Genomic DNA, 12,553 nt, shown 5'->3' on the forward strand with positions numbered 1-12,553 from the left:
ACTGAAGGACAGTGCCATGTTGGACATCTTTTACCCAGTTACAGTATAATTCCAGTAATTTTAAATTGTTTCCAGCCACTTCTCCGTTACATCATATCAATGAAAATGTACGTGCTGCTGTCCTGGGCTGGCATTCTCAAAAGCGTCTTTGCTAACGATGGCAGCAAACGTCCTTCGTAAGATCAACTCAACTCTCTCTCGACAGTGATGTTCACCACTAAATCCAAGGGAATGGTGTTACGTCTTAAGACGATCTTAAGACGCTTAGCAACAACAACAATCGAGAAACGGACCCCTGATTGGCCAGTTTATTATGGTGAACAATTTGAACGTGTGGAGCTCACGGGCACCCCATGTGGAGCTTAGTGGGAACTACATTCATCTGGCGAGAGTCAGGTTACCTCAGATCAGGAGTTGGGGGTGAAAATTGGGCAGGACAAAGGCTGGATGACGGTTTGGAGTGAGGAGTCCGCACACTTGAAAATCCTTTTTTCTTGCGTGTTGGCAGGATGACACTTCAACCATTGTCTTCATCCGATCCTTTAAACTAAGGGGTGTAACGCGCTCAACTCAAACAAAGTGAACAACTGGGTGCTCATTCCTCGAGAATATATGAATTAACCACAAAACTTGGAGCGCTGTCCTGCTCTTTATTTATTTTATTTATTCATTTATTTATTTACCTCATCAGATCCTGCCATGCATATACACCAAAGGAAAAGGGATTTTAAGTGTGTGGATTCCTCACTCCAAACTTACCTCAGATTAGCACACATGTCTAATGAAGACCCTGACTGGTGGATTGAAACATTGTATGTTTAACATGAACCTTCAGATGGAGCTGCAGTGTGGTGCAGACTCCCACTCTCTGGTGCATCCATGCCCATGAACAGATTACATCCTGGGGTTAAAACAAACGAACATGCTCCCTTCAAATGTATGTAGCATTCCAGACGCATAAATATGCTATGCCGGTTATTAAAATAGCCAACTACGAAACAACCAACTGTCAATAAGACAAAATACAAATAAACAAACAAAAAAAACACCCATGGTAAATTATATAAATATAATTTGCTACAAATCTCTGCCAAGTTAAACATTGACAAAAACAAAATCATAGTACTGTGTGAGCCCTTGTGTATGACTCGGTTTTGTTGTCAAGTGTCACCACAGAAATCATAAAAGTTTCTTTCTGTTGTTCAAGTTTTTCTGCTGGTGGCAAAAGCTACATACGTATGTCCCCCAGACCTCTGTCCACACATGCACATACTCTGTTTTGTCTCTCTCTCTCACACGCACACGCACGCACGCACGCACACACACACACACACACACACACACACACACACACACACACACACACACACACACACACACACACACACACACACACACACACACACACACACACACACACACACACACACACACACACACACACTCTCTCTCTCTCTCTCTCTCTCTCTGTCTCTCTCTTAGACTTACACAAATGCAGATGCACCCACACACACACACACACACACACACACACAAATATACTGTATGCACACATGCACACACGCAAACAGCATGAGAGAAGTCACATAAACACAGACTCTCTCTCTCTCACACACACACACACACACACACACAGCATGAGATAAGTCACATAAGCACAGACTCTCCCTCTCACACGCACGCACACACACACACACACATGCACACACACACAGACATGTGCACGCACGTACGCACACGCACACACGCACACACACACACACACCACAAGTCTCCTCAGCCAGCCAACCAGCCAGCCAGCCAGTCATCATAGCAAGTGTCCCGGCCCGGTGCGGAGCGCGTGTCAGAACCCCGTGCTGAGCGTGTCGGTCTCAGTGGGGGCCTTGACGGGGCTGGGCAGGCTCTTCAGGTACTCCAGGTGTCGCCGGGCCTCGGCCTGGTTCTGCCGCACGTAGTACACCACGTAGACGATGACCATGAAGAACCAGACGAACATGGTGACCAGCATGGCCACGTCGGTGGTCTTGCGCTGCATGCTGCAGAAGTTGACGCCGGCGTCCAGCAGCTTGACCAGCGCGTGGCCGGCGTGGCTGCCGGCGGCCGGCTCCTCCCAGCGGCTGCCCTCGCCGGCCGAGCGCGCCGAGCTCTCGCACACGATGCCGTTGACCGTCTCGGCCTCCAGGTTGAGCGTCTGCATCAGCTCCTGCAGGCTGCAGTCGCAGTGCCAGGGGTTGTGGTAGAGGCGCGTCTTGGCGCGCGTGCCGCCGAACTCCTCGCGCGTGGCCTGCCGCAGCTGGTTGTGCGAGAGGTCCAGCAGGCGCAGCTCGGGGCTCAGGTGCCGCAGCGCGCCCGACGCCAGGCTCTCGATGCGGTTGTGCGACAGGTAGAGGTCCTGCAGGTGCAGCAGCTCGCTGAAGGCGTGCTCGGGCAGGCGGCGGATCAGGTTGCGCTCCAGGTGCAGCGAGACGGTGTCCGTGGGCAGGTCGTGGGGCACCTCGCGCAGCCCGGCGTCCACGCACAGCACCGTGCGGCTCTCCCACGCGCACTGGCAGCCGTCGGGACACTGGCCGCGCGCCTGCTCCCCCCACAGCCAGGTGGCGCACAGCAGGGCGCACAGCCAGCCGCCCGCGAACCCACCTCCACCACCGCCACCTCCCCAACCTCCTCCTCCTCCTCCTCCTCCCCAACCCCCTGCTCCTCCTGCTCCTGCTCCTGCTCCTGTACCCATCCTCCTCCAGACGGCGCCCATCGCCTCCTCATAGCCACCAGCACCTGCTACATCCAGAGGGGAGAGGCTCGCGCAGCCTAAAGAAACAGACAGGGACAGAGTAGGAAGGAAAACGAGAGAGTGTGAGAAAGAAATAACGAAAGGAATGGAGAGGGAGCGAGTGAGGGAAGAGAGAAAGAAAATTGATAGAGGGAAAGAAAGAAAGAAAGAAAGAAAGAAAGAAAGAAAGAAAGAAAGAAAGAAAGAAAGAAAGAAAGAAAGAAAGCGAGGGAGGAATAGAAAAAGAGAAAGAGAAAGAAACAAAGGGTGGAGCCAGTCAGGAGAGAGAGTGAGGCAGAGAGCGAAAGGTGGCAAGGGGAGGTGGAAAGGGTGAAAAGAGACAGAGATGGAGTGAGACAGCCAGAGGCAATGGAAAGTGTGAGACGAACGGCAAGTGATAAAGAAGAGCAGCAGACCCAGAAAAGAGAGTGATAGGGAGGATGTGAGAGAAGGATGCAGGGTGGAGGAACAGGACAAAAGAATCAACAGAGAAGGAGCACGAGGGACAGTGAAAAATGAAGAGAGAATAGGAAAACAAAGAGGCAGAGAGAATGAGAGATGTAGAAAGGGAGAGAAAAGAAAGGACGATGGAAGGACAGAGACAGAGAGAGAGAGAGAAAGGGAGTGAGAAGCAGAGGAAGAGATAAGGAAAGAATGAGAGACTGAGAGTGAAAATGAAAGAGTGAGAAAATGAAATGAGAGAAGGAGCGTGAGAGAAAGAGGAAAAGAGAGCCAGAAAAACAGGGAGAGCGAAAGAAAGAGAGGAAGGTGGTGAGAACGAGAAGAAGAGAAAGAGATAAGGCAAGATGGAGAGAGAGTGAGAGAGAGCAAAAATGATGGACAGAAAGAAGGACAAGAGAGAGAAAATGAAATGAGACAGGGAGCACAAGGGAAAGAGAAATATAGGCAGAAAAACAGTGAGAGCGAGAGAGAGAGAGAGAGAGAGAGAGAGAGAGAGAGAGAGAGAGAGATAAGAAAAGGTTCAGCAGTTATTATAGTGGAGTTTGGCTCCAGCGAAGAATAAGGTCAGTGGGTAATGAAGGCACTGAAAGCCAGCAGGAGCACTCCTGCAAAGGTGAGCTCTGCTCTGCTCTGCTCTGCTCTGCCAGGAATGAAAACACCTTTATCTGTGCACACACACCGCTTTACAGCCACGATCTATTACCAGGTGTGGTGGCGCACAGACCAACAGCCTGGATAGGAAAATATGAAACAAACATGGATGTCTCATGATGTCTATCGATCTTTACATACAAATTTTAAGTAGCCAGGGAAAAGGCGACAGAGTGCATACATTATGCCCGAAACAATCGATCATGACAAGAAGTCGTATTCACATCATGCACTGCTGGACTTTACTATGCACATTCCAATCATGATGGTAAATCTTGGGGAGAAGCGTTATGGTAAAAATGTTACAATTCAAATTACAAATGGTCTGCCTAAAAAAGAAGGTATTTTTTGTGTGGGTGGGGCGTGGGTGTGGGGACTGGGGGATCTGTAGTGTCTGTTGTGCTGTTGCGGTTGACTGTGAAAAATCAACACAATTAACTTTCAGTCAAAATGGCACTCGAATGAATAATGCAGCTCGCAAAGCGGACGATGTGTCACATCATGTGACACTTTAGGCTTCCCAGGGTGCACTGCACATACATACGGTATGACAGAGAGGGTGGAAATAGCAGCCTAAGTAATGATGGAATGCGTTTTAATATGCGACCTTGCCTCCTCCACTTGCCTCCTCCACTTGCTTCTCGTCATGATGACATCACTGACAACATCATTATATTTCAATATCTTGCAAAAGCTCAATTGTAAAGTCTTTTTCTCATTTGCAATTGGGATGGTGAATGAAAAACAGTCCCTCAAAAGTTGTTGAGGCGAGGCTGACAGCTGGGAAACTTTATCGTTTTCTCCACGGAGGAGGGGCCAGGAGGCGGGACGAGGAGACAAGCACAAGTGGAGGAGGCAAGGTCACATATTGGGATGCACCCATGGAATGGGTGTGTGGGTTGGGTCTGGGGGGCTTGGAGAGGAGAGGAGGGGAGAGGTGAGGAGATGAGAGGAGAGGTGGTGTTTCTATCATTCCTCATGTCTTTGCCATGTGCCATCTCTCTCTCCATCGCTTCTGCCCTCGTTTGTCATGTACCTATCTGTCCGTCTGTCTCTCCCCGCCTATAGGCCTGTAACACCCTACCCACACAGTCAGCATCACTGGACCGTATCTCAAAGAAGACAAACTATGGAGATGGGAGAAGAGAGGGGGAGAGGAGAGAGGAGAAGAGAGGAGGAAAGAAGGAGAGGAGAAGGGAAAGAGATGAGAGGTAAGAAGAGAAGAGATGAGAGGTAAGAAGAGAAGAGAAGAGAAGAGAAGAGAAGAGAAGAGAAGAGAAGAGAAGAGAAGAGAGAATGGGCGTGCTGTGTTGGGGTGGTGAGTGTGAGTGAGAATAGAGGGGCTGGGAGGGGAATCGATAAACGGCGGCATCAGTGCCACACTATTACCCACTGCCCACATCAATCTGGACTGTGTCGATAACCACACAGCCGGGGGCCGGGGGCCAGGGGAGTGGGGGGTAGTGGGTAGTGGGGAGGGATAAGGAGGGTGCCCAGCGTGTCCTATCCATTCGGCTGGCTCGGGAAAGGCAAACTACATGACAGCAACTCATCACACAGTGAACAGTGGGGGTGTGCATACACACACACACACGCACATGCACATGCACACACGCACACACGCACACACACACACACACACACATGCACACACGCCTTCTGACTGAACTGCCTGGCACTCCCTCCATATTTACACCACTGACTGAGAGTCTATCCTCAGGAGCCTGCTGTGTGTGTGTGTGTGTGTGTGTGTGTGTGTGTGTGTGTGTGTGTGTGTGTGTGTGTGTGTGTGTGTGTGTGTGTGTGTGTGTGTGTGTGTGTGTGTGTGTTTCAGTAACCACTGGAAAAATTGTGCCAATAACATCGCCATTAATATGTAGACAAAATTCAGTCTGAGTGCAACTGTATGTGAATGAATGGCACCAAGGTTTACACGAGAGGCAATGACATGACTACAAGAAACATCATGCCCATTTATTCACAGACACATGACATGAATGCTAAGTCACACATTGACTGACACAACAAGAAGCTCCACAACTAGACTGTTGTTTTCCATCAAGCCACAAAATCATGAAAGAACAGGGGACCCCTTCCCGTTCCCGTTCCCGCCCAGCCACCTCTGGACGCAACTGACCTACTTTCCCTCCCCATAGATGGGCGTCACTGACGCTTTCGCCACCTTGATCTTCTCCCCACGTCATTCACAGGCTGACAAAACGGGTGTGTGTGGAGGGAGAGGTGAGGAAGACATCTGGGGAGCCATTTGAAAAAAAAAAAGAACAAGAATCTACTACAAGAATAGTGTGTGAAGAGGAAAAGGGCTATTTTCATATTTAATTAAACTAGGTCATGAGAAAGTGTTAAGGGCAGATGAAGTGCAGAGAGAGAGAGAGAGAGAGAGAGAGAGAGAGAGAGAGAGAGAGAGAGAGAGAGAGAGAGAGAGAGAGAGAGAGAGAGAAATGAGAGATAGAGATAGGAGAGAGAGGTGTTGACAGTTTCTCCAGTATGTGTGTGTGGCAGTGGCTGCATGACTTTGAGAGTTCACACCATCATCCTGAGGGCATCTATGGGGAACAGAGGTGGCTGACAGGGCAGCCAGGCAGGAAGCTGTTGATTGGTGCCTGCCAACCACACAATGCTTGGATTGCCAAACATCCCTTAGGCTAATCATCCTTAGGCAAATAAAAGTTTTGTTTAGAAATGTAAACGCCAATAAAATTGAATAAACAACATGATATTGTTTCTCCTTTTGATTAGGCCTACAGCAAACCCCAGACAATTGTTTGTATTGCGACTCCTCTCATAATTTTAGTGAACACCAGCCCAGACATATGAGGGTTTTTTTTTATTATTAATTAAAACGACAAGGGAATTCAATAAACAAAATGATGTGTTTTTCTCCACGTGATGAATTAATGGAAAACAAAAAGGTCACTTCACTTCACTTCACTTCATGAATAGTAGCCTACCCTAATGGAATATGTAGCCAGGCTATGAGTTGAATTTGACTCGGCAGAGGTGGATAAGTTATAGACAATTGAAACGTTCAGAAATCATAATGAAAGAAAAAAACACTATATTTAAATGTTCTTCCTTGTCGTTTAGGCTTATAATATTTAAAGCATGACTGTGTTTGCTTTGGGGAAAACAATGCACCCACCTGTAACATCAAATCGACGCGGTTCCTAAACGTTGTCCACTGCTTCCTCAGTCCTTCAGCTTGTGTAGGGTCCAAGATAGTAGAGGTGTTCCGCGCGCGTTCACTGCTTTAGTTGTAATAAGAAAAACGGGCGAAAGACGCCTTTGAATAAAGAAACCACAGCTCCATTGCAAAGTAACCGTCGCCTTCCTAAACCAAATAAAACGCCAATGTAACGCCCATGCTGTACCGTCCAACTCCACTTTGCGCGCAGCAGTAATGTGGCGGAGCACACAGAGGGATAAAGAGCGTATTTTGATGGGAGAATCAAACTCACTCACTCTCTCCCGTCTCCCCCCTCCATCGCTGTCTCCTCCTGTCTTAAAGAGACAGTAAGGAAATCTCAGGTAGGCCTATATTATGGTGATCTACTGCTCTACAGCATATAAGGTTAACAAATAGGTCATGATCACGTCTCTAAATGGTGTGTAATATCATCTGGACGGTGTCAATTTGGGTAGCCATTTGACCCTTATAGAATTATGACTAAGAAGAGTGATACATTGTTAATATTGATCTTTACCATACGATTAGGAAATATTTCACATTATTCAGGCATTAGCATTTTACCCAATATATAGGCCTATATATTTTTCAATAGGGTAAGCCCTGCTATGGAATCAGTTATTTTATCTAAAACAAATCTTGAGGCATTATCATGAGTAAATTATTTATTATGAATCCTGTAATGTAGCCTAATGTATTTACCCTTTAATTCATTAATCTTGTAGGCCTATAGCTGTGTTTAAATAAATAAATTGAACAGCCTGAAGCGTAGCATCTTCTGACACACAGCCTTGTCAACCAGAAGAAATTACAATACATCAAAGCATAGCAGCAAAGCAGAGATGTTTATTTGATTTCTGTCACCACGCAGTCACTACCATTTGTAGCAATTGTGAGGCTGAAGGATAGACTTGCCCGCTGATGAACCGTGGGATCAATCTCGTTTGCACCCTTCCCTGTCACAGCAGAATAAATTGATGGCATTATTCGATGACCATAGCCTACATAATCAGAAGAATGTAGATCGATGAGATGAGTAAGAATACTAACCTACATACATCCCACCCCTCTACTTTCAGTCACCTCTCCACCACGACCATCGGTTTTCTTTCAACGTGTTACCAACTCAGCCAGGGTGAGAATGAGAAGCTGGGGAGTGGGAGCTAGATGCCCAACTTAAGCCAATTTAACAGTCACGGTTGACCCTACTATGTCTAGGTGTTTTTCAAAATGCAGGACTATAATCTCATATTTCTATAACTGACAACATTTTGAGCAGTTAAACTAGTATAGTCATGTTTTTTTGTGTTATTTGCTTTAGAGGGAGTGATTGATTTTGACAGCAGTAATAATAGGTTAGGCCACAGTACCAAATGTCACATTCAAGTAGCCTATAACTAAAGCAGTCTCCTGGACCTCATGCCCCTGTTGATGCCCACTCCAAGCACAGAATCTGGGAACACTGATGATGAGCTAGACCCGAAAGGTTTGTCCCTTGTCTGTCGGTTTCATTTACCTTTTTCGGCTTTGTTTAGTACAGTTTTTGATTTAGCATTCAGCTCCAGTGTGCGACTCCTTTCTTCCTTTTCATTATACTGCTCTTGGAATTACGCACTGAGCGAAACGCTCAGGATAAGACATTGGCGCGGACGCCACCCCACCATTACACTACAAGCACAGGCCAGGGTGTGGCAGCTCGTACCATAGATCTTCAAGCATTAAGTGTTCCTGTGTGTGTCCACCAAGAGCAGCAGTAAAGGAAAGGAAAAACTTACACATTATTGGAAAAACCAGGGTTAGACATAGTTTCAAGTTCAAGTTTCAAAGCCAAGATGACCAGGATGAGTGCAATCTTCCTGGGTCTACAGTAATTGTTTTTGTTTGACCCAGACTGCATTTCAGATTTTAATAGGCCTAATAGGCCTATAGTTTTCCTTAGCTAAGTTAGAATAGCATGTGTTTTTTTTTTTTTTTTTTACAAAAAACAGCTAACATCTGGAACAAAAGGCAAGCAGCTCACTTTTTGCATTTTCTAGTTGTGACAGGCCCCTCCAACTATTTCTCACAACAGGCCACAACACGCCCTCTCCCAGATAAGGACATCACAATCAATCGTTCAGTACCACGGACAGCGGTGTAAGGATATGGTAGGCCCATAGAGGTAGAAAATAACACTAGAGGTGACCCCGCCCCCCTTCTGACGGCAATCTGTGGCGGCCATTATCTGTAGGTAGGTCTGATAAATGGAAATGAATGGACAAGGAGGCTCACCTCTGTCAAAAAATGGCTTAATAATGTGAAAATGTCCATCAACACACTCTACAAGGACAATAGTTGGAAGTGTGTTACTAAATATGTGCAGAATTAATATCATTCGATTTTTATATGTATTTTATCGACTCACATGATTTAAGTAGATATTTACCCTGACATTTCAAATCTGGTCTTTGATTGATGGGTTACTTCATATTCACACAGTTTTAGTCCATTTTTTAACAGAGGTGGGCGTGTTCTCCATTGACTTGAATTGACTGAAGGTGCCTACACTACCTACAGACAATGGGAGGCGCCATGTGCCACTTCCCAGTGCTGTCGTGAATTGCCATGTCCACTCTAGTGTTATTTTCTACCTCTATGGGTAGGCCTTGCTTGCCAGGCAGGCAGACAGGCACGCAAGCAGCAGGGGCAGCAGAAACAGCAGCAGACTACACTAGCCTCGCGCGCCATCCTACGTACTTCCGGCAAGACACTTGGCTCCGCACTACATGAAATGCAAATGGTAGTATTATGGGATGGCCTGGACCAAGCTATGATTGCACGTGGCTAGCATTTTTTTTTATTCACAGTTTACCAAGCGTTCCAACTTCACTGGAGTTTGGGTTTGATGTATTTCTCACAACACGCCCTCTCCCAGAAAATAACATCCCAATCAATCCAGTACCATGGACAGCGACAGAAGTAGGCTACATAGGCCCTGGTCGGCAGGAAGGCAGGCAGGCAGCGGGGGCAGCGGAAATGGCCCGACTACACGTGGCTCTGCCTGCAGAGAGGCCTGATGGCCAGTGTGTTTGTGCCATGTTAAGCCGGGGACAGATAGATCTTACCCCAGCAGGACCAAACTGGTCAGCATGGCTGAAATCCCGGTAACATGAGAGGAGTGGAGAGAGATATAAAACTACGAAGTGATATAAGTGAGGGGGAGAAACGTCCAGTCCTGCCGACAACAGATCGCCTCCGCTGAGGCAAACCGAAAAAAAAAATATTAGAAGCATTACATCAGTAATGGCGACAGCCACTTGAGTGGATCGTAGGCAGGGGCGGAGCTTTAGGGGAGGCAAGCAGGTCATTTGCCCCGGGGCCCAGCCGTATTGGTGTTGGGGGCCTTATTGTGACCACGGCAGGCTGTATGGAGGGGCCCTACAGGTGGTTTGCCCTGGGGCCCTGTGTGCAATTGTTCCGCCACTGATCGTAGGCTTTAGCTGGCTGGCGCTGCTGAGTCACCATTTGGAGGTGGAAGAATCCTTAGCTCAGATGGCCACAGCACAGCTTGGTATCTTCGCTCAGGATAGACGGAAGCAAGTGAACGCCGGAGGTGGATGACAAGCAAGCGTTTTAAACATTTTGGTTAGATTACTTCACTTTGGATGATGAATCAGGATCTGACGTGTATTAATGCAAATTTTATTAAATCTTCCTTACACGTCCAAAAAATTTGAAAAATATATTATCAGTGAAATCATATGCCATATGGTCCAGGATGCACAGTCTGTGAACATGCGTCAGGTGGCTGTTGGCCATTCCATGCCAACACAGTCTGGCTAGAGCTACGCAGCTCTCAAATTCTAACACTGTACATGACTATGATGTGTTCCCTCAATACAGCCCAGCCGCATGAGTGGAAGACTTGTCGCAGAATAAAATGTCCTTGATTGGATTGAGACCTTGGCTTAGGCCCAGGTTAACAAAGCCACTCGTTTTAAGTGTTGTGCTGTGTTGTGCGGCATGGTGTGTGTACATTAGTGAGAATGGCAACAGAATGCGGTCTCCAAGACAAGAACCATCAATATAAAACAAAATGAAATGGCAGTGTAATTATTCATGTTTACCTTATCAAAACATTCAAATTTACAGTAAGCCACCAGCATCTCTGATGTAGAAAAAAAGTCTATGATCAAATGAGTAGTCTCATCATAGAAAGAAGTTAAAAGGAATCCAGAACAAGGGCTCAAGGTTCTTCTGGGTGTCACAAGCACTTCTACAAAGTTACAAGTTCAGAACCAATTTGTCCGTATCTCCAAAGAGGATCTACAAAGGGAATTGAGGCAGCCCGGTTTAAACTACAGCCCTGAGGAGATGAGACGGCGTGTGGATCGGAGCCTTAACAGTTGCAGACATTTCTGAGATGGCAGAATGAATGTGTCGACCGTGTCTGACGGACAGTCACGCTGTGTGAACTAGCATTCCCTTTCATACATACAGGAGTTCATATCGCGCGCCAGTGGCATTAACAGATGGGACATAAATATAAATTTAGACCAGGAAGGAAAAGGATAGTGTGCACATGCACATGGGCAGGGTTGTCAAAAAACAAAACGAAACTGTGGCCTGAGGAAGATGATGGAAAGCCAGCAGTGAGTGAGCAACCAAGGTCAACCAAGGTCGATTTATTAAAATGAAATCAGGGGTGACCTCTCCATGATGCTTCCCCCATGGTCAGTCATGGCCCACTGGACATTGTTATCACAAACCCGGCTGCTTGGCAGGCATACTGAGTTACATTGGATGGCATTGTGTGAGCACTCAAGAGAATCACAGATAAGGCAGAGGTGCCTGGCCTGCACATCAATTAAACATGTTTTTTTCCCCAGATCGGTTTAGAAGAATTTTAAATCACTATTGAACATGTGACTGGACTGTGTGTGTACAGTCAAGCCTTTTATGGATTGGGGCATTGTATGTACTGTGGTTGAGTGAAGAGCTATTCTTAGAGCTCGTCATGGACTTCTGTATAAAATGTAATAAATAAAATGTTTTGTTTTTTTTCTCCGAATGTGCAAGTTGAGGCCTTGAAGCTGTTCAATGCTTCAGGGAACAGTAGGCTACTGGTTTATCTAACAGCTATCATTTTGTCTTTAAAAGGGCTAACAATGTGTTTTCAATGGGCAAGAGAAACTTTGAGAGCTGATTTCCCAGTTTGATTTACCATATGACATGATTCCCATGTGGAAGGTATCATTTTAAAGCTTGGCATCGGCATTCTGAATCTACAATGAACTCAATATGTCCCTGGGCCTACTTGCGGCCTGTTCTCCTGTGGCCGGTCACATTTCTAAGTAACGTCCAAAAATGAAAACGGCGAGACACGCATATGAATACTTAGGTATTTTATTAGAAAATGGGAAAACAATAACTCACAGAACATCCTGTAGATTACAAACAATATGTTGGTTGAGTTTTGGACTTTG

General features: G+C 46.5%; 2 protein-coding genes across 2 annotated transcripts in view; both read right to left on the bottom strand.

Annotated features, from left to right (window-relative positions):
* Window positions 1–1,407: 1,407 nt before the first annotated feature.
* Window positions 1,408–2,698, bottom strand: LOC134463086 (leucine-rich repeat-containing protein 3-like; the record flags this gene model as incomplete). The annotated part of the gene is made up of 1 exon (XM_063216327.1): window positions 1,408–2,698. A coding segment is annotated over one exon (855 nt), but the record flags the coding sequence as incomplete, so codon positions are not given.
* A 9,759-nt stretch (window positions 2,699–12,457) lies between these two features.
* The window catches only part of myg1 (myg1 exonuclease), a 26,659-nt gene continuing 26,563 nt past the window's right edge, over window positions 12,458–12,553 (bottom strand). The window contains exon 7 of the mRNA XM_063214858.1: window positions 12,458–12,553. This exon is cut by the window's right edge and continues 210 nt beyond it. The gene's annotated coding sequence lies outside the window, so the exon portion shown is untranslated.

The sequence above is a fragment of the Engraulis encrasicolus genome, chromosome 14 (genome assembly GCF_034702125.1).
Source record: "Engraulis encrasicolus isolate BLACKSEA-1 chromosome 14, IST_EnEncr_1.0, whole genome shotgun sequence".
Lineage (NCBI taxonomy): Eukaryota > Metazoa > Chordata > Actinopteri > Clupeiformes > Engraulidae > Engraulis > Engraulis encrasicolus.